At 60.7% G+C, this 22,786-nt stretch overlaps 1 protein-coding gene across 2 annotated transcripts in view; it reads left to right on the top strand.

Moving 5' to 3' along the window:
- Window positions 1-22,786, top strand: part of cdk15 (cyclin-dependent kinase 15) — a 108,398-nt gene that overhangs the window by 16,968 nt on the left and 68,644 nt on the right. For both annotated transcript variants that reach the window (XM_048535286.2, XM_048535285.2), the window contains 2 exons: window positions 169-231; window positions 1,360-1,483. In XM_048535286.2, the coding sequence (XP_048391243.1) occupies window positions 169-231; window positions 1,360-1,483 (187 nt within the window). The remainder of the gene's footprint in view (window positions 1-168; window positions 232-1,359; window positions 1,484-22,786) is intronic.

The raw sequence follows: 22,786 nt of genomic DNA, 5'->3' as shown, positions 1-22,786 counted from the left end.
GAGGAGGGGCAGCTGAAGCGAAGAGAAAATTGCCCTCAGCGAGGGTAAAATTGACAACAGCAACAGGCAGCTGGACCAAGAAAGGGGAAGCAGGGCTGCAGCACGCATTAGCATTGCACTGCTACTCGGCATTGCTTGCGGCTCATTGCAGTTTCTTCCTCCCCCTAGCAAACTGACCTCGCACAGTACATGACCCAGCACCCAGGAGGCCTGCACACGCACAACGTCAAGGTAAGATGTAGTACCAGGCGCAGAGTTTCCCTGCCCCCCAACAATTGACAAGGCCGGCACCCGTGAGCGAGGGTGAAGAAGTGACCCACCATTCTACGATAACAAATTGTGGAGCTGGATGAACACAGCAGGCCAAGCAGCACCTCAGGAGCACAAAAGCTGACGTTTCGGGCCTAGACCCTTCATCAGAGAGGATTTGTTCTCTTGGATTCTCCAGCATCTGCAGTTCCCATTATCTCTCTCACCCACCGTTCTACGACGAGTCCCAAGTTGAGCCTGTAAAGTGCAGCATTAACCCGACGACGATGCGCCCGAACTGCACCTCCTCCCGTTTGTTCCATTCACCCTCCAAACGTCCCTTCCCTGAAGATGCTATCACAGACAGCAGTGAGTCTCCATTGCTACTTGGTGGTCACACGTTGGCATCATCAGCCTACACGTCTCCTAAAGGCCTGCGTGTCCTTCCAAACATATTCCACTGACAGCGCTTTCCCCTGACTGATTCTGTGCCAGTAAACCATTTTTGTTTTGGGGCACCTCTTTCCCAACGTGTGCATTGTCTTACTTTCACCTGCCCCTGAAACCCTGTCCTTCCACAGTTTCCCGCTGTCTGTTGGGCATTGAACACAGTTAGTCCGGGTGTAATCTGTTCAAAACTGTACACAACCAAAGTGCATTAGTTTCCCTTTGAGACAGCAAGAGCTGCCGATGCTGGAGTCAGAGATAACTCAGTGTGGAGCTGGAGGAACACAGCAGGTCCAGGCAGCATCAGAGGAGCAGGAAGGCTGACGTTTCGGGCCGGGACCCTCCTTCCTGATCCGAAGTGTCAACTTTCCTGCTCCTCTGATGCTGCCTGGCCTGCCGTGTTCCTCCAGCTCCACACTGTGTTATCATTGTTTCCCTTTGAATTCTTGCCCCTTTGGGAGTAAGGTCAACATGCCATTAGCTTTTATGATCAAATTGGGACTATGATTCAGATAAACAGGATGGACAGTGAAACCGGTTACAGGGGCAGCTGAAAATGCTGACCATTCCTGATGTCAACTTGCCAGACTGGCCTCAGCTCTGAGAACCCTGTTTACGGCGCTGTTTCCTGAATAACAAACCAGCAGGTTTCTTCCCTTCCAGCTCTTTCTCTTTCAACTCCTGCGAGGCCTAGCATACATTCATCACTGCCACATCCTTCATCGTGATCTGAAACCACAGAACCTGCTCATCAGCTGTGTTGGGGAGCTCAAGCTGGCAGACTTTGGTCAGTCTATTATATGCGTGTGGGTGCATGCACACACGTGTGTATGTGTGGGAATGTGTGTATGTGCGGGAATGGGTTTGTGTGGGAATGTGCGTGTGGGTGTGCGCGGGAATGTGCGTGTGGGTGTGTGCGGGAATGTGCGTGTGTGTGTGCATGGGAATATGTGTGTGTGCGCGGGAATGTGTGTGTGCGCGCGCGCGGGAATGTGTGCGCGCGCGCGGGAATGTGTGCGCGCGCGCGGGAATGTGTGCGCGCGCGCGAGAATGTGTGTGGGTGTGCGCGAGAATGTGTGTGTGGGTGTGCGCGAGAATGTGTGTGTGGGTGTGCGCGAGAATGTGTGTGTGGGTGTGCGCGAGAATGTGTGTGTGGGTGTGCGCGCGAGAATGTGTGTGTGGGTGTGCGCGCGAGAATGTGTGTGTGGGTGTGCGCGCGGGAACATGCGTGTGGGTGTGCGCATGGGAGCTTGTGTGTGTGTGCGCGCGCGGGAGTGTGTGTGCGCGCAGGAATGTGTGTGTGCGCGCGCGGGAATGTGTGTGTGCGCGCGGGAATGTGTGCGCGCGCGCGCGGGAATGTGTGTGCGCGCGCGCGGGAATGTGTATGCGCGCGCGCGGGAATGTGTGTGTGTGCGCGCGGGAATGTGTGCGCGCGCGCGCGGGAATGTGTGTGAGCGTGTGTGTGTGCGGGAATGCGCGCACGTGTGTGTGTGTGCGGGAATGCGCGCGTGTGTGTGTGTGCGGGAATGCGCGCGTGTGTGTGTGTGCGGGAATGCGCGCGTGTGTGTGTGTGCGGGAATGCACGCGTGTGTGTATGTGTGCGGGAATGCGCGTGTGTGTGTGTGTGCGGGAATGTGTGTGTGTGTGCGGGAATGTGTGTGTACGCGCGCGTGTGTGTGTGTGCGGGAAAGTGTGTGTGTGTGTGTGCGGGAATGTGTGTGTGCGCGCGCGTGTGTGTGTGTGTGGGGATGTGCGTGTGTGTGTGCGGGAATGTGCATGTGTGTGTGCGTGTGGGTATGTGCATTGCGTGTGCGTGTGTGCGTGTGGGTATGTGCGTGTGTGTGTGCGGGAATGTGCGTGTGTGGGAATCTGCGTGTGGGTGTGCAGGAATGCGTGTGTGCGTGTGTGCGTGTGTGTGTATGTGTGTGTGCGTGCGGGAATGTGCGTGTGTGCGTGCGGGAATGTGCGTGTGTGCGTGCGGGAATGTGTGCGTGCGGGAATGTGTGCGTGCGGGAATGTGTGCGTGCGTGTGCGGGAATGTGCGTGAGCGTGTGTGTGTGCGTGTGTGCGTGTGGGTGTGTGCGTGTGTGTGTGTGTGTGTGTGGGAATGAGCGTGTGTGTGTGCGGGAACGTGCGTGTGTGTGTGCGGGAACCTGCGTGTGTGCGTGCGGGAACGTGCGTGTGTGTGAGCGCGCGGGAACGTGCGTGTGGGTGTGCGCGCGGGAACGTGCGTGTGGGTGTGCGCGCGGGAACGTGCGTGTGGGTGTGCGCGCGGGAACGTGCGTGTGGGTGTGCGCGCGGGAACGTGCGTGTGGGTGTGCGCGCGGGAACGTGCGTGTGTGTGTGCGCGCGGGAGTGTGCATCTGTGTGTGTGCGGGAATGTGTGTGCGCGTGCGGGAATATGCGTGTGTGCGTGCATGTGCGCGGGAATGTGCATGTGTGTGTGCATGCGGGAATGTACTTGTGTGCGTGTGTGTGCGCGCGGGAATGTGTGTGTGCGCACGGGAATGTGTGTGCGTTCGCGAGTGCGTGCGGGAATGTGTGTGTGTGCAGCAACGTGAGTGTGGGTGTGCGGGAATGAGTGTGGGTGTGCGGGAATGAGTGTGGGTGTGCGGGAATGAGTGTGGGTGTGCGGGAATGAGTGTTTGTGTGCGGGAATGAGTGTTTGTGTGCGGGAATGATTGTTTGGGTGCAGGAATGTGTGTGTGTGCGCGGGAATGTGTGTGTGTGCGTGTGGGAGTGTGTGTGCGGGAATGTGTGTGTGTGTGCGGAAATGTGTGTGTGTGTGCGGGAATGTGTGTGTGTGTGCGGGAATGTGTGTGTGTGCGGGAATATGTGTGTGTGTGCGGGAATGTGTGTGTGTGTGCGGGAATGTGTGTGTGTGTGCGGGAATGTGTGTGTGTGTGCGGGAATGTGTGTGTGTGTGCGGGAATGTGTGTGTGTGTGCGGGAATGTGTGTGTGTGTGCGGGAATGTGTGTGTGTGTGCGGGAATGTGTGTGTGTGTGCGGGAATGTGTGTGTGTGTGCGGGAATGTGTGTGTGTGCGTGTGCGGGAATGTGTGTGTGTGTGTGGGAATGTGTGTGTGTGCGTGCGGGAACGTGTGTGTGCGCGTGCGGGAACGTGTGTGTGCGCGTGCGGGAACGAGCGTGTGCGCGTGCGGGAATGTGTGTGTGCGCGTGCGGGAACGAGCGTGTGGGTTCGCGTGCGGGAACGAGCGTGTGGGTGCGCATGCGGGAACGAGCGTGTGTGTGCACGCAGGAGTGTGTGTGTGCACGCGGGAGTGTGTGTGTGCGCGCGCGGGAGTGTGTGTGCGCGCGCGCGGGAATGTGTGTGGGTGTGCAGGAATGTGCGTGCGTGTGTGCGGGAATGTGCGTGCGTGTGTGTGTGTGTGTGTGGGAATGTGCGTGCGGGTGTGTGCGTGTGGGTGTGCGGGAATGTGCGTGTGTGTGTGTGCATGTGTGTGCGTGTGCGCGTGCGGGAACGAGCGTGTGTGTGTGCACGCGGGAGTGTGTGTGTGCGCGCGGGAGTGTGTGTGCGCGCGCACGGGAATGTGCGTGCGTGCGGGAATGTGCGTGCGTGTGTGCGGGAATGTGCGTGCGTGTGTGTGTGTGTGTGTGTGCGGGAATGTGCGTGTGTGTGTGTGTGTGTGCGGGAATGTGCGCGTGTGTGTGTATGTGTGTGTGCGGGAATATGCGTGCGGGTGTGTGCGTGTGGGTGTGCGGGAATGTGCGTGTGTGTGTGTGCATGTGTGTGCGTGTGTGTGTGCGGGAATGTGCGTGTATGTGTGCGTGTGGGTATGTGCATTGCGTGTGCGTGTGTGCGTGTGGGAATGTGCGTGTGTGTGTGGGAATGTGTGTGCGTGTGGGTGTGCGGGAATGTGCGTGTGCGTGTGTGCATGTGTGTGCGTGTGTGTGTGCGGGAATGTGCGTGTGTGTGTGCGTGTGGGTATGTGCATTGCGTGTGCGTGTGTGCGTGTGGGAATGTGCGTGTGTATGTGCGGGAATGTGCGTGTGTGTGTGCGGGAATGTGCCTGTGTGTGTGCGGGGAATGTGCGTGTGTGTGTGCGGGTGTGTGCGTGCGGGTGCGTGCATGTGTGGGAATCTGCGTGTGGGTGTGCAGGAATGCGTGTGTGTGTATGTGCGTGTGGGTGTATATGTGTGTGTGCGTGCGGGAATGTGCGTGTGTGTGTGCGGGAATGTGCGAGTGTGTGCGTGTGTGTGTGTGTGTGCGGGAATGTGCGTGTGTGTGTGCGGGAATGTGCGTGTGTGTGTGTGGGAATGTGCGTGTGTGTGTGCGGGAATGTGCGTGTGTGTGCGGGAATGTGCGTGTGTGTGCGGGAATGTGTGTGTGCGCGCATGCCGGAATGTGTGTGCGCGCGCGTGCCGGAATGTGTGTGTGGGTGTGCGCGCGGGAACATGCGTGTGGGTGTGCGCGCGGGAACGTGCGTGTGGGTGTGCGCGCGGGAACGTGCGTGTGGGTGTGCGCGCGGGAACGTGCGTGCGGGTGTGCGCGCGGGAACGTGCGTGTGTGTGCGTGCGGGAATGTGTGTGTGCGCGCGCGGGAATGTGCGTGTATGTGCGTGTGCGCGGGAATGTGCGTGTGTGTGCGTGTGCGCGGGAATGTGCGTGTGTGTGCGTGTGTGCGGGAATGTGCGTGTGTGTGTGCATGCGGGAATGTACGTGTGTGCGCGCGGGAATGTGTGTGCGCGCGGGAATGTGTGTGTGCGTGCGGGAATGTGTGTGTGCGTGCGGGAATGTGTGCGTGTCTGTGCGGGAATGCGTGCGTGTCTGTGCGGGAATGCGTGCGTGTCTGTGCGGGAATGTGTGCGTGTCTGTGCGGGAATGCGTGCGTGTGTGTGCGGGAATACGTGCGTGTGTGTGCGCACGGGAATGCGTGTGCGTGCGCGTGCGGGAATGCGTGTGCGTGCGCGCGCGGGAATGCGTGTGCGCGCGCGCGCGGGAATGCGTGTGCGTGCGCGCGCGGGAATGCGCGCGCGTGTGTGTGTGCGGGAATGCGCGTGTGTGTGTGTGCGCGGGAAAGTGTGTGTGTGTGCGTGTGCGCGGGAATGTGCGTGTGTGTGCGTGTGCGCGGGAATGTGCGAATGTGTGTGTGCGTGCGGGAATGTGTGCGTGTCTGTGCGGGAATGCGTGCGTGTCTGTGCGGGAATGCGTGCGTGTCTGTGCGGGAATGCGTGCGTGTGTGTGCGGGAATACGTGCGTGTGTGTGCGCGCGGGAATGCGTGTGCGTGCGCGTGCGGGAATGCGTGTGCGTGTGCGCGCGGGAATGCGTGTGCGTGCGCGCGCGGGAATGCGAGTGCGTGCGCGCGCGGGAAAGTGTGTGTGTGTGCGTGCGGGAATGTGTGTGTGCGTGCGGGAATGTGTGTGTGCGCGCGCGTGTGTGTGTGTGCGGGAATGTGCGTGTGTGTGTGCGTGTGGGTATGTGCATTGCGTGTGCGTGTGTGCGTGTGGGAATGTGCGTGTGTGTGTGTGGGAATGTGCGTGTGCGTGTGGGTGTGCGGGAATGTGCGTGTGTGTGTGTGCATGTGTGTGCGTGTGTGTGTGCGGGAATGTGCGTGTGTGTGTGCGTGTGGGTATGTGCATTGCGTGTGCGTGTGTGTGTGTGGGAATGTGCGTGTGTGTGTGCGGGAATGTGCGTGTGTGTGTGCGGGAATGTGCGTGTGTGTGTGCGGGAATGTGCGTGTGTGTGTGCGGGTGTGTGCGTGCGGGTGCGTGCGTGTGTGGGAATCTGCGTGTGGGTGTGCAGGAATGTGTGTGTGTGTATGTGCGTGTGGGTGTATATGTGGGTGTGCGCGCGGGAACGTGCATGTGGGTGTGCACGCGGGAACGTGCGTGCGGGTGTGTGCGCGGGAACGTGCGTGTGTGTGTGCGTGCGGGAATGTGTGTGTGCGCGCGCGGGAATGTGCGTGTGTGTGCGTGTGCGCGGGAATGTGCGTGTGTGTGTGCGTGCGGGAATGTACGTGTGTGCGCGCGGGAATGTGTGTGTGTGCGCGCAAATGTGTGTGCGTGCGGGAATGTGTGTGTGCGTGCGGGAATGTGTGTGTGCGTGCGGGAATGTGTGTGCGTGCGGGAATGTGTGTGTGCGTGCGGGAATGCGTGCGTGTGCGTGCGGGAATGCGTGCGTATGCGTGCGGGAATGCGTGCGTGTCTGTGCGGGAATGCGTGCGTGTCTGTGCGGGAATGCGTGCGTGTGTGTGCGGGAATACGTGCGTGTGTGTGCAGGAATGCGCGCGGGAATGCGCGCGGGAATGCGTGTGTGTGCACGCGTGGGAATGCGTGTGCGTGCGCGGGAATGCGTGTGTGTGTGTGTGTGTGTGCGGGAATGCGCGCGCGTGTGTGTGTGCGGGAATGCGCGTGTGTGTGTCTGTGTGCGGGAATGTGGGTGTGCGCGGGAAAGTGTGTGTGTGTGCGTGCGGAAATGTGTGTGCGCGCGTGTGTGTGTGTGCGGGAAAGTGTGTGTGTGTGTGTGTGTGTGCGGGAATGTGTGTGTGCGCGCGCGTGTGTGTGTGTGTGGGAATGTGCGTGTGTGTGTGCGGGAATGTGCGTGTGTGTGTGTGTGTGTGTGGGTATGTGCATTGCGTGTACGTGTGTGCGTGTGGGTATGTGCGGGAATGTGCGTGTGTGTGTGCGGGAATGTGCGTGTGTGTGTGTGCGGGAATGTGCGTGTGTGTGTGTGCGTGTGGGTGTGTGCGTGTGTGTGTGCGGGAATGTGCGTGTGGGTGTGCGGGAATGTGCGTGTGGGTGTGCGGGAATGTGCGTGTGTGTGTGCAGGAATGTGCGTGTGTGCGTGCGTGTGTGCGGGAATGTGCGTGCGTGTGTGCAGGAATGTGCGTGCGCGTGTGTGTGTATGTGCGTGCGGGAATGTGCGTGTGGGTGTGTGCGTGTGGGTGTGCGGGAATGTGCGTGTGGGTGTGCGGGAATGTGCGTGTGGGTGTGCGGGAATGTGCGTGTGTGTGTGTGCATGTGTGTGCGTGTGTGTGTGCGGGAATGTGCGTGTGTGTGTGTGGGAATGTGCGTGTGTGTGTGCGGGAATGTGCATGTGTGTGTGCGTGTGGGTGTGTGCGTGTGTGTGCGCGGGAATGTGCGTGTGTGCGTGCGGGTGTGTGCGTGTGTGTGTGGGAATCTGTGTGTGGGTGTGCAGGAATGCGTGTGTGCGCGTGTGTGTGTATGTGTGTGTGCGTGCGGGAATGTGCGTGTGTGTGCGCGGGAATGTGCGTGTGTGTGGGAATGTGCGTGTGTGTGTGTGTGTGTGTGTGTGTGTGTGCGGGAATGTGTGTGTGTGTTCGGGAATGTGCGTGTGTGTGTTCGGGAATGTGCGTGTGTGTGTTCGGGAATGTGTGTGTGTGTGTGCGGGAATGTGCGTGTGTGCGTGCGGGAATGTGCGTGTGTGCATGCGGGAATGTGCGTGTGTGCGTGCGGGAATGTGCGTGTGCGTGCGGGTGTGTGTGTGTGTGCGCGCGTGCCGGAATGTGTGTGTGTGCGGGAATGTGTGTGCGCGCGTGTGCCGGAACGTACGTGTGGGTGTGCGCGCGGGAACGTGCGTGTGGGTGTGCGCGCGTGAACGTGCGTGTGGGTGTGCGCGCGTGAACGTGCGTGTGGGTGTGCGCGCGGGAACGTGCGTGTGGGTGTGCGCGCGGGAACGTGCGTGTGGGTGTGCGTGCGGGAACGTGCGTGTGTGTGTGCGTGTGGGAATGTGTGTGTGTGCGCGCGGGAATGTGCGTGTGTGTGTGTGTGCGCGCGGGAATGTGCGTGTGTGTGTGCGTGTGCGCGGGAATGTGCGTGTGTGTGTGCGTGCGGGAATGTACGTGTGTGTGCAGGAACGTGCGTGTGTGCATGTGTGTGTGCGCGGGAATGTGTGTGTGCGCACGGGAATGTGTGTGCGTTCGCGAGTGCGTGCGGGAATGTGTATGTGTGTGCAGGAACGTGAGTGTGGGTGTGCGGGAATGAGTGTTTGTGTGCGGGAATGAGTGTGTGTGTGCGGGAATGTGTGTGTGTGTGCGGGAATGTGTGTGTGTGTGCGGGAATGTGTGTGTGTGCGGGAATGTGTGTGTGTGCGGGAATGTGTGTGTGTGTGCGGGAATGTGTGTGCGTGCGTGTGCGGGAATGTGTATGTCTGTGCGGGAGTGTGTGTGTGTGTGGGGAAATGTGTGTGTGTGTGTGTGTGTGCGGGAATGTGTGTGTGTGGGGAAATGTGTGTGTGTGTGTGCGGGAATGTGTGTGTGTGTGCGGGAATGTGTGTGTGTGTGTGGGGAAATGTGTGTGTGTGTGTGTGTGTGTGTGTGCGCGGGAATGTGTGTGTGGGGAAATGTGTGTGTGTGTGTGTGTGTGTGCGGGAATGTGTGTGTGTGTGTGCGGGAATGTGTGTGTGTGTGTGTGTGTGTGTGTGTGTGTGTGTGTGCGGGAATGTGTGTGTGTGCGTGCGCGTGCGGGAACGAGCGCGTGTGCGTGCGGGAACGAGCGAGTGCGCGTGCGGGAATGTGTGTGTGCGCGTGCGGGAACGAGCGTGTGTGTGTGCGCGTGGGAGTGTGTGTGTGTGCGCGGGAGTGTGTGCGTGTGCGCGGGAGTGTGTGCGTGTGCGCGGGAGTGTGTGCGTGTGCGCGGGAGTGTGTGCGCGCCCGCGGGAATGCGTGTGTGCGGGCATGTGCGTGTGTGCGGGCATGTGCGTGTGTGCGGGAATGTGCGAGTGCGGGACTGTGCGAGTGTGTGTGTGCGGGAATGTGCGTGTGTGCGTGCGGGAATGTGCATACGGGAATGTGCGTGTGGGTGTGTGCTTGTGGGTGTGGGTGTGCTGGAATATGTGTGTGGGTGTGCGGGAATGTGCGTGTGGGTGTGTGCATGTGTGTGCGTGTGTGTGTGCGGGAATGTGCGTGTGTGTGTGCGGGAATGTGCGTGTGTGTGTGCGGGAATGTGCGTGTGTGTGTGCGGGAATGTGCGTGTGTGTGTGTGCGTGTGTGTGTGTGCGTGTGGGTGTGCGGGAATGTGCGTGTGGGTGTGCGGGAATGTGCGTGTGGGTGTGCGGGAATGTGCGTGTGTGTGTGCAGGAATGTGCGTGTGTGCGTGCGTGTGTGCGGGAATGTGCGTGCGTGTGTGCAGGAATGTGCGTGCGTGTGTGTGTATGTGCGTGCGGGAATGTGCGTGTGGGTGTGTGCGTGTGGGTGTGCCGGAATGTGCATGTGGGTGTGCGGGAATGTGCGTGTGTGTGTGTGCATGTGTGTGCGTGTGTGTGTGCGGGAATGTGCATGTGTGTGTGTGGGAATGTGCGTGTGTGTGTGCGGGAATGTGCATGTGTGTGTGCGTGTGGGTGTGTGCGTGTGTGTGCGCGGGAATGTGCATGTGTGCGTGCGGGTGTGTGCGTGTGTGTGTGGGAATCTGTGTGTGGGTGTGCAGGAATGCGTGTGTGCGTGGGAATGTGTGTGTGTGTGTGTGTGTGTGTGTGTGTGTGTGCGGGAATGTGTGTGTGTGTTCGGGAATGTGCGTGTGTGTGTGTTCGGGAATGTGCGTGTGTGTGTTCGGGAATGTGTGTGTGTGTGTGCGGGAATGTGCGTGTGTGCGTGCGGGAATGTGCGTGTGTGCATGCGGGATTGTGCGTGTGTGCGTGCAGGAATGTGCGTGTGCGTGCGGGAATGTGTGTGTGCGCGCGTGCCGGAATGTGTGTGTGTGCGGGAATGTGTGTGCGCGCGTGTGCCGGAACGTACGTGTGGGTGTGCGCGCGGGAACGTGCGTGTGGGTGTGCGCGCGGGAACGTGCATGTGTGTGTGCGCGCGGGAGTGTGCATCTGTGTGTGCGTGCGGGAATGTGCATGTGTGTGTGCATGCGGGAATGTACTTGTGTGCGTGTGTGTGCGCGCGGGAATGTGTGTGTGCGCACGGGAATGTGTGTGCGTTCGCGAGTGCGTGCGGGAATGTGTGTGTGTGCAGCAACGTGAGTGTGGGTGTGCGGGAATGAGTGTGGGTGTGCGGGAATGAGTGTGGGTGTGCGGGAATGAGTGTTTGTGTGCGGGAATGAGTGTTTGTGTGCGGGAATGATTGTTTGGGTGCAGGAATGTGTGTGTGTGCGCGGGAATGTGTGTGTGTGCGTGTGGGAGTGTGTGTGCGGGAATGTGTGTGTGTGTGCGGAAATGTGTGTGTGTGTGCGGGAATGTGTGTGTGTGTGCGGGAATGTGTGTGTGTGTGCGGGAATGTGTATGTGTGTGCGGGAACGTGTGTGTTTGTGCGGGAATGTGTGTGTGTGTGCGGGAATGTGTGTGTGTGTGCGGGAATGTGTGTGTGTGCGGGAATGTGTGTGTGTGCGTGTGCGGGAATGTGTGTGTGTGTGTGGGAATGTGTGTGTGTGCGTGCGGGAACGTGTGTGTGCGCGTGCGGGAACGTGTGTGTGCGCGTGCGGGAACGTGTGTGTGCGCGTGCGGGAACGAGCGTGTGCGCGTGCGGGAATGTGCGTGTGCGCGTGCGGGAACGAGCGTGTGGGTTCGCGTGCGGGAACGAGCGTGTGGGTGCGCGTGCGGGAACGAGCGTGTGTGTGCACGCAGGAGTGTGTGTGTGCACGCGGGAGTGTGTGTGTGCGCGCGCGGGAGTGTGTGTGCGCGCGCGCGGGAATTTGTGTGGGTGTGCAGGAATGTGCGTGCGTGTGTGCGGGAATGTGCGTGCGTGTGTGTGTGTGTGTGCGGGAATGTGCGTGCGGGTGTGTGCGTGTGGGTGTGCGGGAATGTGCGTGTGTGTGTGTGCATGTGTGTGCGTGTGCGCGTGCGGGAACGAGCGTGTGTGTGTGCACGCGGGAGTGTGTGTGTGCGCGCGGGAGTGTGTGTGCGCGCGCGCGGGAGTGTGTGCGCGCGCGCGGGAATGTGCGTGCGTGCGGGAATGTGCGTGCGTGTGTGCGGGAATGTGCGTGCGTGTGTGTGTGTGTGTGTGTGTGCGGGAATGTGCGTGTGTGTGTGTGTGTGCGGGAATGTGCGCGTGTGTGTGTATGTGTGTGTGCGGGAATATGCGTGCGGGTGTGTGCGTGTGGGTGTGCGGGAATGTGCGTGTGTGTGTGTGCATGTGTGTGCGTGTGTGTGTGCGGGAATGTGCGTGTATGTGTGCGTGTGGGTATGTGCATTGCGTGTGCGTGTGTGCGTGTGGGAATGTGCGTGTGTGTGAGTGGGAATGTGTGTGCGTGTGGGTGTGCGGGAATGTGCGTGTGCGTGTGTGCATGTGTGTGCGTGTGTGTGTGCGGGAATGTGCGTGTGTGTGTGCGTGTGGGTATGTGCATTGCGTGTGCGTGTGTGCGTGTGGGAATGTGCGTGTGTATGTGCGGGAATGTGCGTGTGTGTGTGCGGGAATGTGCCTGTGTGTGTGCGGGGAATGTGCGTGTGTGTGTGCGCGTGTGTGCGTGCGGGTGCGTGCATGTGTGGGAATCTGCGTGTGGGTGTGCAGGAATGCGTGTGTGTGTATGTGCGTGTGGGTGTATATGTGTGTGTGCGTGCGGGAATGTGCGTGTGTGTGTGCGGGAATGTGCGTGTGTGTGCGTGTGTGTGTGTGTGCGGGAATGTGCGTGTGTGTGTGCGGGAATGTGCGTGTGGGTGTGTGGGAATGTGCGTGTGTGTGTGCGGGAATGTGCGTGTGTGTGCGGGAATGTGCGTGTGTGTGCGGGAATGTGTGTGTGCGCGCATGCCGGAATGTGTGTGTGCGCGCGTGCCGGAATGTGTGTGTGGGTGTGCGCGCGGGAACATGCGTGTGGGTGTGCGTGCGGGAACGTGCGTGTGGGTGTGCGCGCGGGAACGTGCGTGTGGGTGTGCGCGCGGGAACGTGCGTGCGGGTGTGCGCGCGGGAACGTGCGTGTGTGTGCGTGCGGGAATGTGTGTGTGCGCGCGCGGGAATGTGCGTGTATGTGCGTGTGCGCGGGAATGTGCGTGTGTGTGCGTGTGCGCGGGAATGTGCGTGTGTGTGCGTGTGTGCGGGAATGTGCGTGTGTGTGTGCATGCGGGAATGTACGTGTGTGCGCGTGGGAATGTGTGTGTGTGCGCGCGGGAATGTGTGTGTGTGCGCGAATGTGTGTGTGCGTGCGGGAATGTGTGTGTGCGTGCGGGAATGTGTGCGTGTCTGTGCAGGAATGCGTGCGTGTCTGTGCGGGAATGCGTGCGTGTCTGTGCGGGAATGTGTGCGTGTCTGTGCGGGAATGCGTGCGTGTGTGTGCGGGAATACGTGCGTGTGTGTGCGCACGGGAATGCGTGTGCGTGCGCGTGCGGGAATGCGTGTGCGTGCGCGCGCGGGAATGCGTGTGCGCGCGCGCGCGGGAATGCGTGTGCGTGCGCGCGCGGGAATGCGCGCGCGTGTGTGTGTGCGGGAATGCGCGTGTGTGTGTGTGCGCGGGAAAGTGTGTGTGTGCGTGTGCGCGGGAATGTGCGAATGTGTGTGTGCGTGCGGGAATGTGTGCGTGTCTGTGCGGGAATGCGTGCGTGTCTGTGCGGGAATGCGTGCGTGTGTGTGCGGGAATACGTGCGTGTGTGTGCGCGCGGGAATGCGTGTGCGTGCGCGTGCGGGAATGCGTGTGCGCGCGCGCGGGGGAATGCGTGTGCGTGCGCGCGCGGGAATGCGCGCGCGTGTGTGTGTGCGGGAATGCGCGTGTGTGTGTGTGCGCGGGAAAGTGTGTGTGTGCGTGTGCGCGGGAATGTGCGAATGTGTGTGTGCGTGCGGGAATGTGTGCGTGTCTGTGCGGGAATGCGTGCGTGTCTGTGCGGGAATGCGTGCGTGTGTGTGCGGGAATACGTGCGTGTGTGTGCGCGCGGGAATGCGTGTGCGTGCGCGTGCGGGAATGCGTGTGCGCGCGCGCGCGGGAATGCGTGTGCGTGCGCGCGCGGGAATGCGCGCGCGCGTGTGTGTGCGGGAATGCGCGTGTGTGTGTGTGCGCGGGAAAGTGTGTGTGTGTGCGTGCGGGAATGTGTGTGTGCGTTCGGGAATGTGTGTGTGCGCGCACGTGTGTGTGTGTGCGGGAATGTGCGTGTGTGTGTGCGTGTGGGTATGTGCATTGCGTGTGCGTGTGTGCGTGTGGGAATGTGCGTGTGTGTGTGTGGGAATGTGCGTGTGCGTGTGGGTGTGCGGGAATGTGCGTGTGTGTGTGCATGTGTGTGCGTGTGTGTGTGCGGGAATGTGCGTGTGTGTGCGTGTGGGTATGTGCATTGCGTGTGCGTGTGTGTGTGTGGGAATGTGCGTGTGTGTGTGCGGGAATGTGCGTGTGTGTGTGCGGGAATGTGCGTGTGTGTGTGCGGGAATGTGCGTGTGTGTGTGCGGGTGTGTGCGGCGGGTGCGTGCGTGTGTGGGAATCTGCGTGTGGGTGTGCAGGAATGTGTGTGTGTGTATGTGCGTGTGGGTGTATATGTGGGTGTGCACGCGGGAACGTGCGTGCGGGTGTGCGCGCGGGAACGTGCGTGTGTGTGTGCGTGCGGGAATGTGTGTGTGCGCGCGCGGGAATGTGCGTGTGTGTGCGTGTGCGCGGGAATGTGCGTGTGTGTGTGCGTGCGGGAATGTACGTGTGTGCGCGCGGGAATGTGTGTGTGTGCGCGCAAATGTGTGTGCGTGCGGGAATGTGTATGTGCGTGCGGGAATGTGTGTGTGCGTGCGGGAATGTGTGTGCGTGTGGGAATGTGTGTGTGCGTGCGGGAATGCGTGCGTGTGCGTGCGGGAATGCGTGCGTATGCGTGCGGGAATGCGTGCGTGTCTGTGCGGGAATGCGTGCGTGTCTGTGCGGGAATGCGTGCGTGTGTGTGCGGGAATACGTGCGTGTGTGTGCAGGAATGCGCGCGGGAATGCGCGCGGGAATGCGTGTGTGTGCACGCGTGGGAATGCGTGTGCGTGCGCGGGAATGCGTGTGTGTGTGTGTGCGGGAATGCGCGCGCGTGTTTGTGTGCGGGAATGCGCGTGTGTGTGTCTGTGTGCGGGAATGTGTGTGTGCGCGGGAAAGTGTGTGTGTGTGCGTGCGGAAATGTGTGTGCGCGCGTGTGTGTGTGTGCGGGAAAGTGTGTGTGTGTGTGTGTGTGTGCGGGAATGTGTGTGTGCGCGCGCGTGTGTGTGTGTGTGGGAATGTGCGTGTGTGTGCGGGAATGTGCGTGTGTGTGTGTGTGTGTGTGTGGGTATGTGCATTGCGTGTGCGTGTGTGCATGTGGGTATGTGCGGGAATGTGCGTGTGTGTGTGCGGGAATGTGCGTGTGTGTGTGTGCGGGAATGTGCGTGTGTGTGTGTGCGTGTGGGTGTGTGCGTGTGGGTGTGCGGGAATGTGCGTGTGGGTGTGCGGGAATGTGCGTGTGGGTGTGCGGGAATGTGCGTGTGTGTGTGCAGGAATGTGCGTGTGTGCGTGCGTGTGTGCGGGAATGTGCGTGCGTGTGTGCAGGAATGTGCGTGCGCGTGTGTGTGTATGTGCGTGCGGGAATGTGCGTGTGGGTGTGTGCGTGTGGGTGTGCGGGAATGTGCGTGTGGGTGTGCGGGAATGTGCGTGTGTGTGTGTGCATGTGTGTGCGTGTGTGTGTGCGGGAATGTGCGTGTGTGTGTGTGGGAATGTGCGTGTGTGTGCGCGGGAATGTGCGTGTGTGCGTGCGGGTGTGTGCGTGTGTGTGTGGGAATCTGTGTGTGGGTGTGCAGGAATGCGTGTGTGCGCGTGTGTGTGTATGTGTGTGTGCGTGCGGGAATGTGCGTGTGTGTGCGCGGGAATGTGCGTGTGTGTGGGAATGTGCGTGTGTGTGTGTGTGTGTGTGTGTGTGTGCGGGAATGTGTGTGTGTGTTCGGGAATGTGCGTGTGTGTGTTCGGGAATGTGTGTGTGTGTGTGCGGGAATGTGCGTGTGCGCGCGTGCCGGAATGTGTGTGTGTGCGGGAATGTGTGTGCGCGCGTGTGCCGGAACGTACGTGTGGGTGTGCGCGCGGGAACGTGCGTGTGGGTGTGCGCGCGGGAACGTGCATGTGTGTGTGCGCGCGGGAGTGTGCATCTGTGTGTGCGTGCGGGAATGTGCATGTGTGTGTGCATGCGGGAATGTACTTGTGTGCGTGTGTGTGCGCGCGGGAATGTGTGTGTGCGCACGGGAATGTGTGTGCGTTCGCGAGTGCGTGCGGGAATGTGTGTGTGTGCAGCAACGTGAGTGTGGGTGTGCGGGAATGAGTGTGGGTGTGCGGGAATGAGTGTGGGTGTGCGGGAATGAGTGTTTGTGTGCGGGAATGAGTGTTTGTGTGCGGGAATGATTGTTTGGGTGCAGGAATGTGTGTGTGTGCGCGGGAATGTGTGTGTGTGCGTGTGGGAGTGTGTGTGCGGGAATGTGTGTGTGTGTGCGGAAATGTGTGTGTGTGTGCGGGAATGTGTGTGTGTGTGCGGGAATGTGTGTGTGTGTGCGGGAATGTGTATGTGTGTGCGGGAACGTGTGTGTTTGTGCGGGAATGTGTGTGTGTGTGCGGGAATGTGTGTGTGTGTGCGGGAATGTGTGTGTGTGCGGGAATGTGTGTGTGTGCGTGTGCGGGAATGTGTGTGTGTGTGTGGGAATGTGTGTGTGTGCGTGCGGGAACGTGTGTGTGCGCGTGCGGGAACGTGTGTGTGCGCGTGCGGGAACGTGTGTGTGCGCGTGCGGGAACGAGCGTGTGCGCGTGCGGGAATGTGCGTGTGCGCGTGCGGGAACGAGCGTGTGGGTTCGCGTGCGGGAACGAGCGTGTGGGTGCGCGTGCGGGAACGAGCGTGTGTGTGCACGCAGGAGTGTGTGTGTGCACGCGGGAGTGTGTGTGTGCGCGCGCGGGAGTGTGTGTGCGCGCGCGCGGGAATTTGTGTGGGTGTGCAGGAATGTGCGTGCGTGTGTGCGGGAATGTGCGTGCGTGTGTGTGTGTGTGTGCGGGAATGTGCGTGCGGGTGTGTGCGTGTGGGTGTGCGGGAATGTGCGTGTGTGTGTGTGCATGTGTGTGCGTGTGCGCGTGCGGGAACGAGCGTGTGTGTGTGCACGCGGGAGTGTGTGTGTGCGCGCGGGAGTGTGTGTGCGCGCGCGCGGGAGTGTGTGCGCGCGCGCGGGAATGTGCGTGCGTGCGGGAATGTGCGTGCGTGTGTGCGGGAATGTGCGTGCGTGTGTGTGTGTGTGTGTGTGCGGGAATGTGCGTGTGTGTGTGTGTGTGCGGGAATGTGCGCGTGTGTGTGTATGTGTGTGTGCGGGAATATGCGTGCGGGTGTGTGCGTGTGGGTGTGCGGGAATGTGCGTGTGTGTGTGTGCATGTGTGTGCGTGTGTGTGTGCGGGAATGTGCGTGTATGTGTGCGTGTGGGTATGTGCATTGCGTGTGCGTGTGTGCGTGTGGGAATGTGCGTGTGTGTGAGTGGGAATGTGTGTGCGTGTGGGTGTGCGGGAATGTGCGTGTGCGTGTGTGCATGTGTGTGCGTGTGTGTGTGCGGGAATGTGCGTGTGTGTGTGCGTGTGGGTATGTGCATTGCGTGTGCGTGTGTGCGTGTGGGAATGTGCGTGTGTATGTGCGGGAATGTGCGTGTGTGTGTGCGGGAATGTGCCTGTGTGTGTGCGGGGAATGTGCGTGTGTGTGTGCGGGTGTGTGCGTGCGGGTGCGTGCATGTGTGGGAATCTGCGTGTGGGTGTGCAGGAATGCGTGTGTGTGTATGTGCGTGTGGGTGTATATGTGTGTGTGCGTGCGGGAATGTGCGTGTGTGTGTGCGGGAATGTGCGTGTGTGTGCGTGTGTGTGTGTGTGCGGGAATGTGCGTGTGTGTGTGCGGGAATGTGCGTGTGGGTGTGTGGGAATGTGCGTGTGTGTGTGCGGGAATGTGCGTGTGTGTGCGGGAATGTGCGTGTGTGTGCGGGAATGTGTGTGTGCGCGCATGCCGGAATGTGTGTGTGCGCGCGTGCCGGAATGTGTGTGTGGGTGTGCGCGCGGGAACATGCGTGTGGGTGTGCGTGCGGGAACGTGCGTGTGGGTGTGCGCGCGGGAACGTGCGTGTGGGTGTGCGCGCGGGAACGTGCGTGCGGGTGTGCGCGCGGGAACGTGCGTGTGTGTGCGCGCGGGAATGTGTGTGTGCGCGCGCGGGAATGTGCGTGTATGTGCGTGTGCGCGGGAATGTGCGTGTGTGTGCGTGTGCGCGGGAATGTGCGTGTGTGTGCGTGTGTGCGGGAATGTGCGTGTGTGTGTGCATGCGGGAATGTACGTGTGTGCGCGTGGGAATGTGTGTGTGTGCGCGCGGGAATGTGTGTGTGTGCGCGAATGTGTGTGTGCGTGCGGGAATGTGTGTGTGCGTGCGGGAATGTGTGCGTGTCTGTGCAGGAATGCGTGCGTGTCTGTGCGGGAATGCGTGCGTGTCTGTGCGGGAATGTGTGCGTGTCTGTGCGGGAATGCGTGCGTGTGTGTGCGGGAATACGTGCGTGTGTGTGCGCACGGGAATGCGTGTGCGTGCGCGTGCGGGAATGCGTGTGCGTGCGCGCGCGGGAATGCGTGTGCGCGCGCGCGCGGGAATGCGTGTGCGTGCGCGCGCGGGAATGCGCGCGCGTGTGTGTGTGCGGGAATGCGCGTGTGTGTGTGTGCGCGGGAAAGTGTGTGTGTGCGTGTGCGCGGGAATGTGCGAATGTGTGTGTGCGTGCGGGAATGTGTGCGTGTCTGTGCGGGAATGCGTGCGTGTCTGTGCGGGAATGCGTGCGTGTGTGTGCGGGAATACGTGCGTGTGTGTGCGCGCGGGAATGCGTGTGCGTGCGCGTGCGGGAATGCGTGTGCGCGCGCGCGGGGGAATGCGTGTGCGTGCGCGCGCGGGAATGCGCGCGCGTGTGTGTGTGCGGGAATGCGCGTGTGTGTGTGTGCGCGGGAAAGTGTGTGTGTGCGTGTGCGCGGGAATGTGCGAATGTGTGTGTGCGTGTGGGAATGTGTGCGTGTCTGTGCGGGAATGCGTGCGTGTCTGTGCGGGAATGCGTGCGTGTGTGTGCGGGAATACGTGCGTGTGTGTGCGCGCGGGAATGCGTGTGCGTGCGCGTGCGGGAATGCGTGTGCGCGCGCGCGCGGGAATGCGTGTGCGTGCGCGCGCGGGAATGCGCGCGCGCGTGTGTGTGCGGGAATGCGCGTGTGTGTGTGTGCGCGGGAAAGTGTGTGTGTGTGCGTGCGGGAATGTGTGTGTGCGTTCGGGAATGTGTGTGTGCGCGCACGTGTGTGTGTGTGCGGGAATGTGCGTGTGTGTGTGCGTGTGGGTATGTGCATTGCGTGTGCGTGTGTGCGTGTGGGAATGTGCGTGTGTGTGTGTGGGAATGTGCGTGTGCGTGTGGGTGTGCGGGAATGTGCGTGTGTGTGTGTGCATGTGTGTGCGTGTGTGTGTGCGGGAATGTGCGTGTGTGTGCGTGTGGGTATGTGCATTGCGTGTGCGTGTGTGTGTGTGGGAATGTGCGTGTGTGTGTGCGGGAATGTGCGTGTGTGTGTGCGGGAATGTGCGTGTGTGTGTGCGGGAATGTGCGTGTGTGTGTGCGGGTGTGTGCGGCGGGTGCGTGCGTGTGTGGGAATCTGCGTGTGGGTGTGCAGGAATGTGTGTGTGTGTATGTGCGTGTGGGTGTATATGTGGGTGTGCACGCGGGAACGTGCGTGCGGGTGTGCGCGCGGGAACGTGCGTGTGTGTGTGCGTGCGGGAATGTGTGTGTGCGCGCGCGGGAATGTGCGTGTGTGTGCGTGTGCGCGGGAATGTGCGTGTGTGTGTGCGTGCGGGAATGTACGTGTGTGCGCGCGGGAATGTGTGTGTGTGCGCGCAAATGTGTGTGCGTGCGGGAATGTGTATGTGCGTGCGGGAATGTGTGTGTGCGTGCGGGAATGTGTGTGCGTGTGGGAATGTGTGTGTGCGTGCGGGAATGCGTGCGTGTGCGTGCGGGAATGCGTGCGTATGCGTGCGGGAATGCGTGCGTGTCTGTGCGGGAATGCGTGCGTGTCTGTGCGGGAATGCGTGCGTGTGTGTGCGGGAATACGTGCGTGTGTGTGCAGGAATGCGCGCGGGAATGCGCGCGGGAATGCGTGTGTGTGCACGCGTGGGAATGCGTGTGCGTGCGCGGGAATGCGTGTGTGTGTGTGTGCGGGAATGCGCGCGCGTGTTTGTGTGCGGGAATGCGCGTGTGTGTGTCTGTGTGCGGGAATGTGTGTGTGCGCGGGAAAGTGTGTGTGTGTGCGTGCGGAAATGTGTGTGCGCGCGTGTGTGTGTGTGCGGGAAAGTGTGTGTGTGTGTGTGTGTGTGCGGGAATGTGTGTGTGCGCGCGCGTGTGTGTGTGTGTGGGAATGTGCGTGTGTGTGCGGGAATGTGCGTGTGTGTGTGTGTGTGTGTGGGTATGTGCATTGCGTGTGCGTGTGTGCATGTGGGTATGTGCGGGAATGTGCGTGTGTGTGTGCGGGAATGTGCGTGTGTGTGTGTGCGGGAATGTGCGTGTGTGTGTGTGCGTGTGGGTGTGTGCGTGTGGGTGTGCGGGAATGTGCGTGTGGGTGTGCGGGAATGTGCGTGTGGGTGTGCGGGAATGTGCGTGTGTGTGTGCAGGAATGTGCGTGTGTGCGTGCGTGTGTGCGGGAATGTGCGTGCGTGTGTGCAGGAATGTGCGTGCGCGTGTGTGTGTATGTGCGTGCGGGAATGTGCGTGTGGGTGTGTGCGTGTGGGTGTGCGGGAATGTGCGTGTGGGTGTGCGGGAATGTGCGTGTGTGTGTGTGCATGTGTGTGCGTGTGTGTGTGCGGGAATGTGCGTGTGTGTGTGTGGGAATGTGCGTGTGTGTGCGCGGGAATGTGCGTGTGTGCGTGCGGGTGTGTGCGTGTGTGTGTGGGAATCTGTGTGTGGGTGTGCAGGAATGCGTGTGTGCGCGTGTGTGTGTATGTGTGTGTGCGTGCGGGAATGTGCGTGTGTGTGCGCGGGAATGTGCGTGTGTGTGGGAATGTGCGTGTGTGTGTGTGTGTGTGTGTGTGTGCGGGAATGTGTGTGTGTGTTCGGGAATGTGCGTGTGTGTGTTCGGGAATGTGTGTGTGTGTGTGCGGGAATGTGCGTGTGTGCGTGCGGGAATGTGCGTGTGTGCGTGCGGGAATGTGCGTGTGTGCGTGCGGGAATGTGTGTGTGCGTGCGGGTGTGTGTGTGTGTGCGCGCGTGCTGGAATGTGTGTGTGTGCGGGAATGTGTGTGCGCGCGTGTGCCGGAACGTACGTGTGGGTGTGCGCGCGGGAACGTGCGTGTGGGTGTGCGCGCGGGAACGTGCGTGTGGGTGTGCGCGCGTGAACGTGCGTGTGGGTGTGCGCGCGTGAACGTGCGTGTGGGTGTGCGCGCGGGAACGTGCGTGTGGGTGTGCGCGCGGGAACGTGCGTGTGGGTGTGCGTGCGGGAACGTGCGTGTGTGTGTGCGTGTGGGAATGTGTGTGTGTGCGCGCGGGAATGTGCGTGTGTGTGCGTGTGCGCGGGAATGTGCGTGTGTGTGTGCGTGCGGGAATGTACGTGTGTGTGCAGGAACGTGCGTGTGTGCATGTGTGTGTGCGCGGGAATGTGTGTGTGCGCACGGGAATGTGTGTGCGTTCGCGAGTGCGTGCGGGAATGTGTATGTGTGTGCAGGAACGTGAGTGTGGGTGTGCGGGAATGAGTGTGTGTGTGCGGGAATGTGTGTGTGTGTGCGGGAATGTGTGTGTGTGCGGGAATGTGTGTGTGTGTGCGGGAATGTGTGTGTGTGCGGGAATGTGTGTGTGTGCGGGAATGTGTGTGTGTGTGCGGGAATGTGTGTGCGTGCGTGTGCGGGAATGTGTATGTCTGTGCGGGAGTGTGTGTGTGTGTGGGGAAATGTGTGTGTGTGTGTGTGTGTGCGGGAATGTGTGTGTGGGGAAATGTGTGTGTGTGTGTGCGGGAATGTGTGTGTGTGTGCGGGAATGTGTGTGTGTGTGTGGGGAAATGTGTGTGTGTGTGTGTGTGTGTGCGGGAATGTGTGTGTGTGTGTGCGGGAATGTGTGTGTGTGTGTGTGTGTGTGTGTGTGTGTGCGGGAATGTGTGTGTGTGCGTGCGCGTGCGGGAACGAGCGCGTGTGCGTGCGGGAACGAGCGAGTGCGCGTGCGGGAATGTGTGTGTGCGCGTGCGGGAACGAGCGTGTGTGTGTGCGCGTGGGAGTGTGTGTGTGTGCGCGGGAGTGTGTGTGTGCGCGCGGGAGTGTGTGTGTGTGCGCGGGAGTGTGTGCGTGTGCGTTCGCGAGTGCGTGCGGGAATGTGTATGTGTGTGCAGGAACGTGAGTGTGGGTGTGCGGGAATGAGTGTGTGTGTGCGGGAATGTGTGTGTGTGTGCGGGAATGTGTGTGTGTGTGCGGGAATGTGTGTGTGTGTGCGGGAATGTGTGTGTGTGCGGGAATGTGTGTGTGTGCGGGAATGTGTGTGTGTGTGCGGGAATGTGTGTGCGTGCGTGTGCGGGAATGTGTATGTCTGTGCGGGAGTGTGTGTGTGTGTGGGGAAATGTGTGTGTGTGTGTGTGTGTGCGGGAATATGCGTGTGTGCGGGCATGTGCGTGTGTGCGGGCATGTGCGTGTGTGCGGGAATGTGCGAGTGCGGGACTGTGCGAGTGTGTGTGTGCGGGAATGTGCGTGTGTGCGTGCGGGAATGTGCATACGGGAATGTGCGTGTGGGTGTGTGCTTGTGGGTGTGGGTGTGCTGGAATATGTGTGTGGGTGTGCGGGAATGTGCGTGTGGGTGTGTGCATGTGTGTGCGTGTGTGTGTGCGGGAATGTGCGTGTGTGTGTGCGGGAATGTGCGTGTGTGTGTGTGCGGGAATGTGCGTGTGTGTGTGTGCGTGTGGGTGTGTGCGTGTGTGTGTGCGGGAATGTGCGTGTGGGTGTGCGGGAATGTGCGTGTGGGTGTGCGGGAATGTGCGTGTGTGTGTGCAGGAATGTGCGTGTGTGCGTGCGTGTGTGCGGGAATGTGCGTGCGTGTGTGCAGGAATGTGCGTGCGTGTGTGTGTATGTGCGTGCGGGAATGTGCGTGTGGGTGTGTGCGTGTGGGTGTGCCGGAATGTGCATGTGGGTGTGCGGGAATGTGCGTGTGTGTGTGTGCATGTGTGTGCGTGTGTGTGTGCGGGAATGTGCATGTGTGTGTGTGGGAATGTGCGTGTGTGTGTGCGGGAATGTGCA

Source organism: Stegostoma tigrinum, chromosome 7 (assembly GCF_030684315.1).
Source record: "Stegostoma tigrinum isolate sSteTig4 chromosome 7, sSteTig4.hap1, whole genome shotgun sequence".
Lineage (NCBI taxonomy): Eukaryota > Metazoa > Chordata > Chondrichthyes > Orectolobiformes > Stegostomatidae > Stegostoma > Stegostoma tigrinum.
Note: the sequence above shows the minus strand (reverse complement) of the source record. Positions and strands in the feature narration are given on the sequence as shown.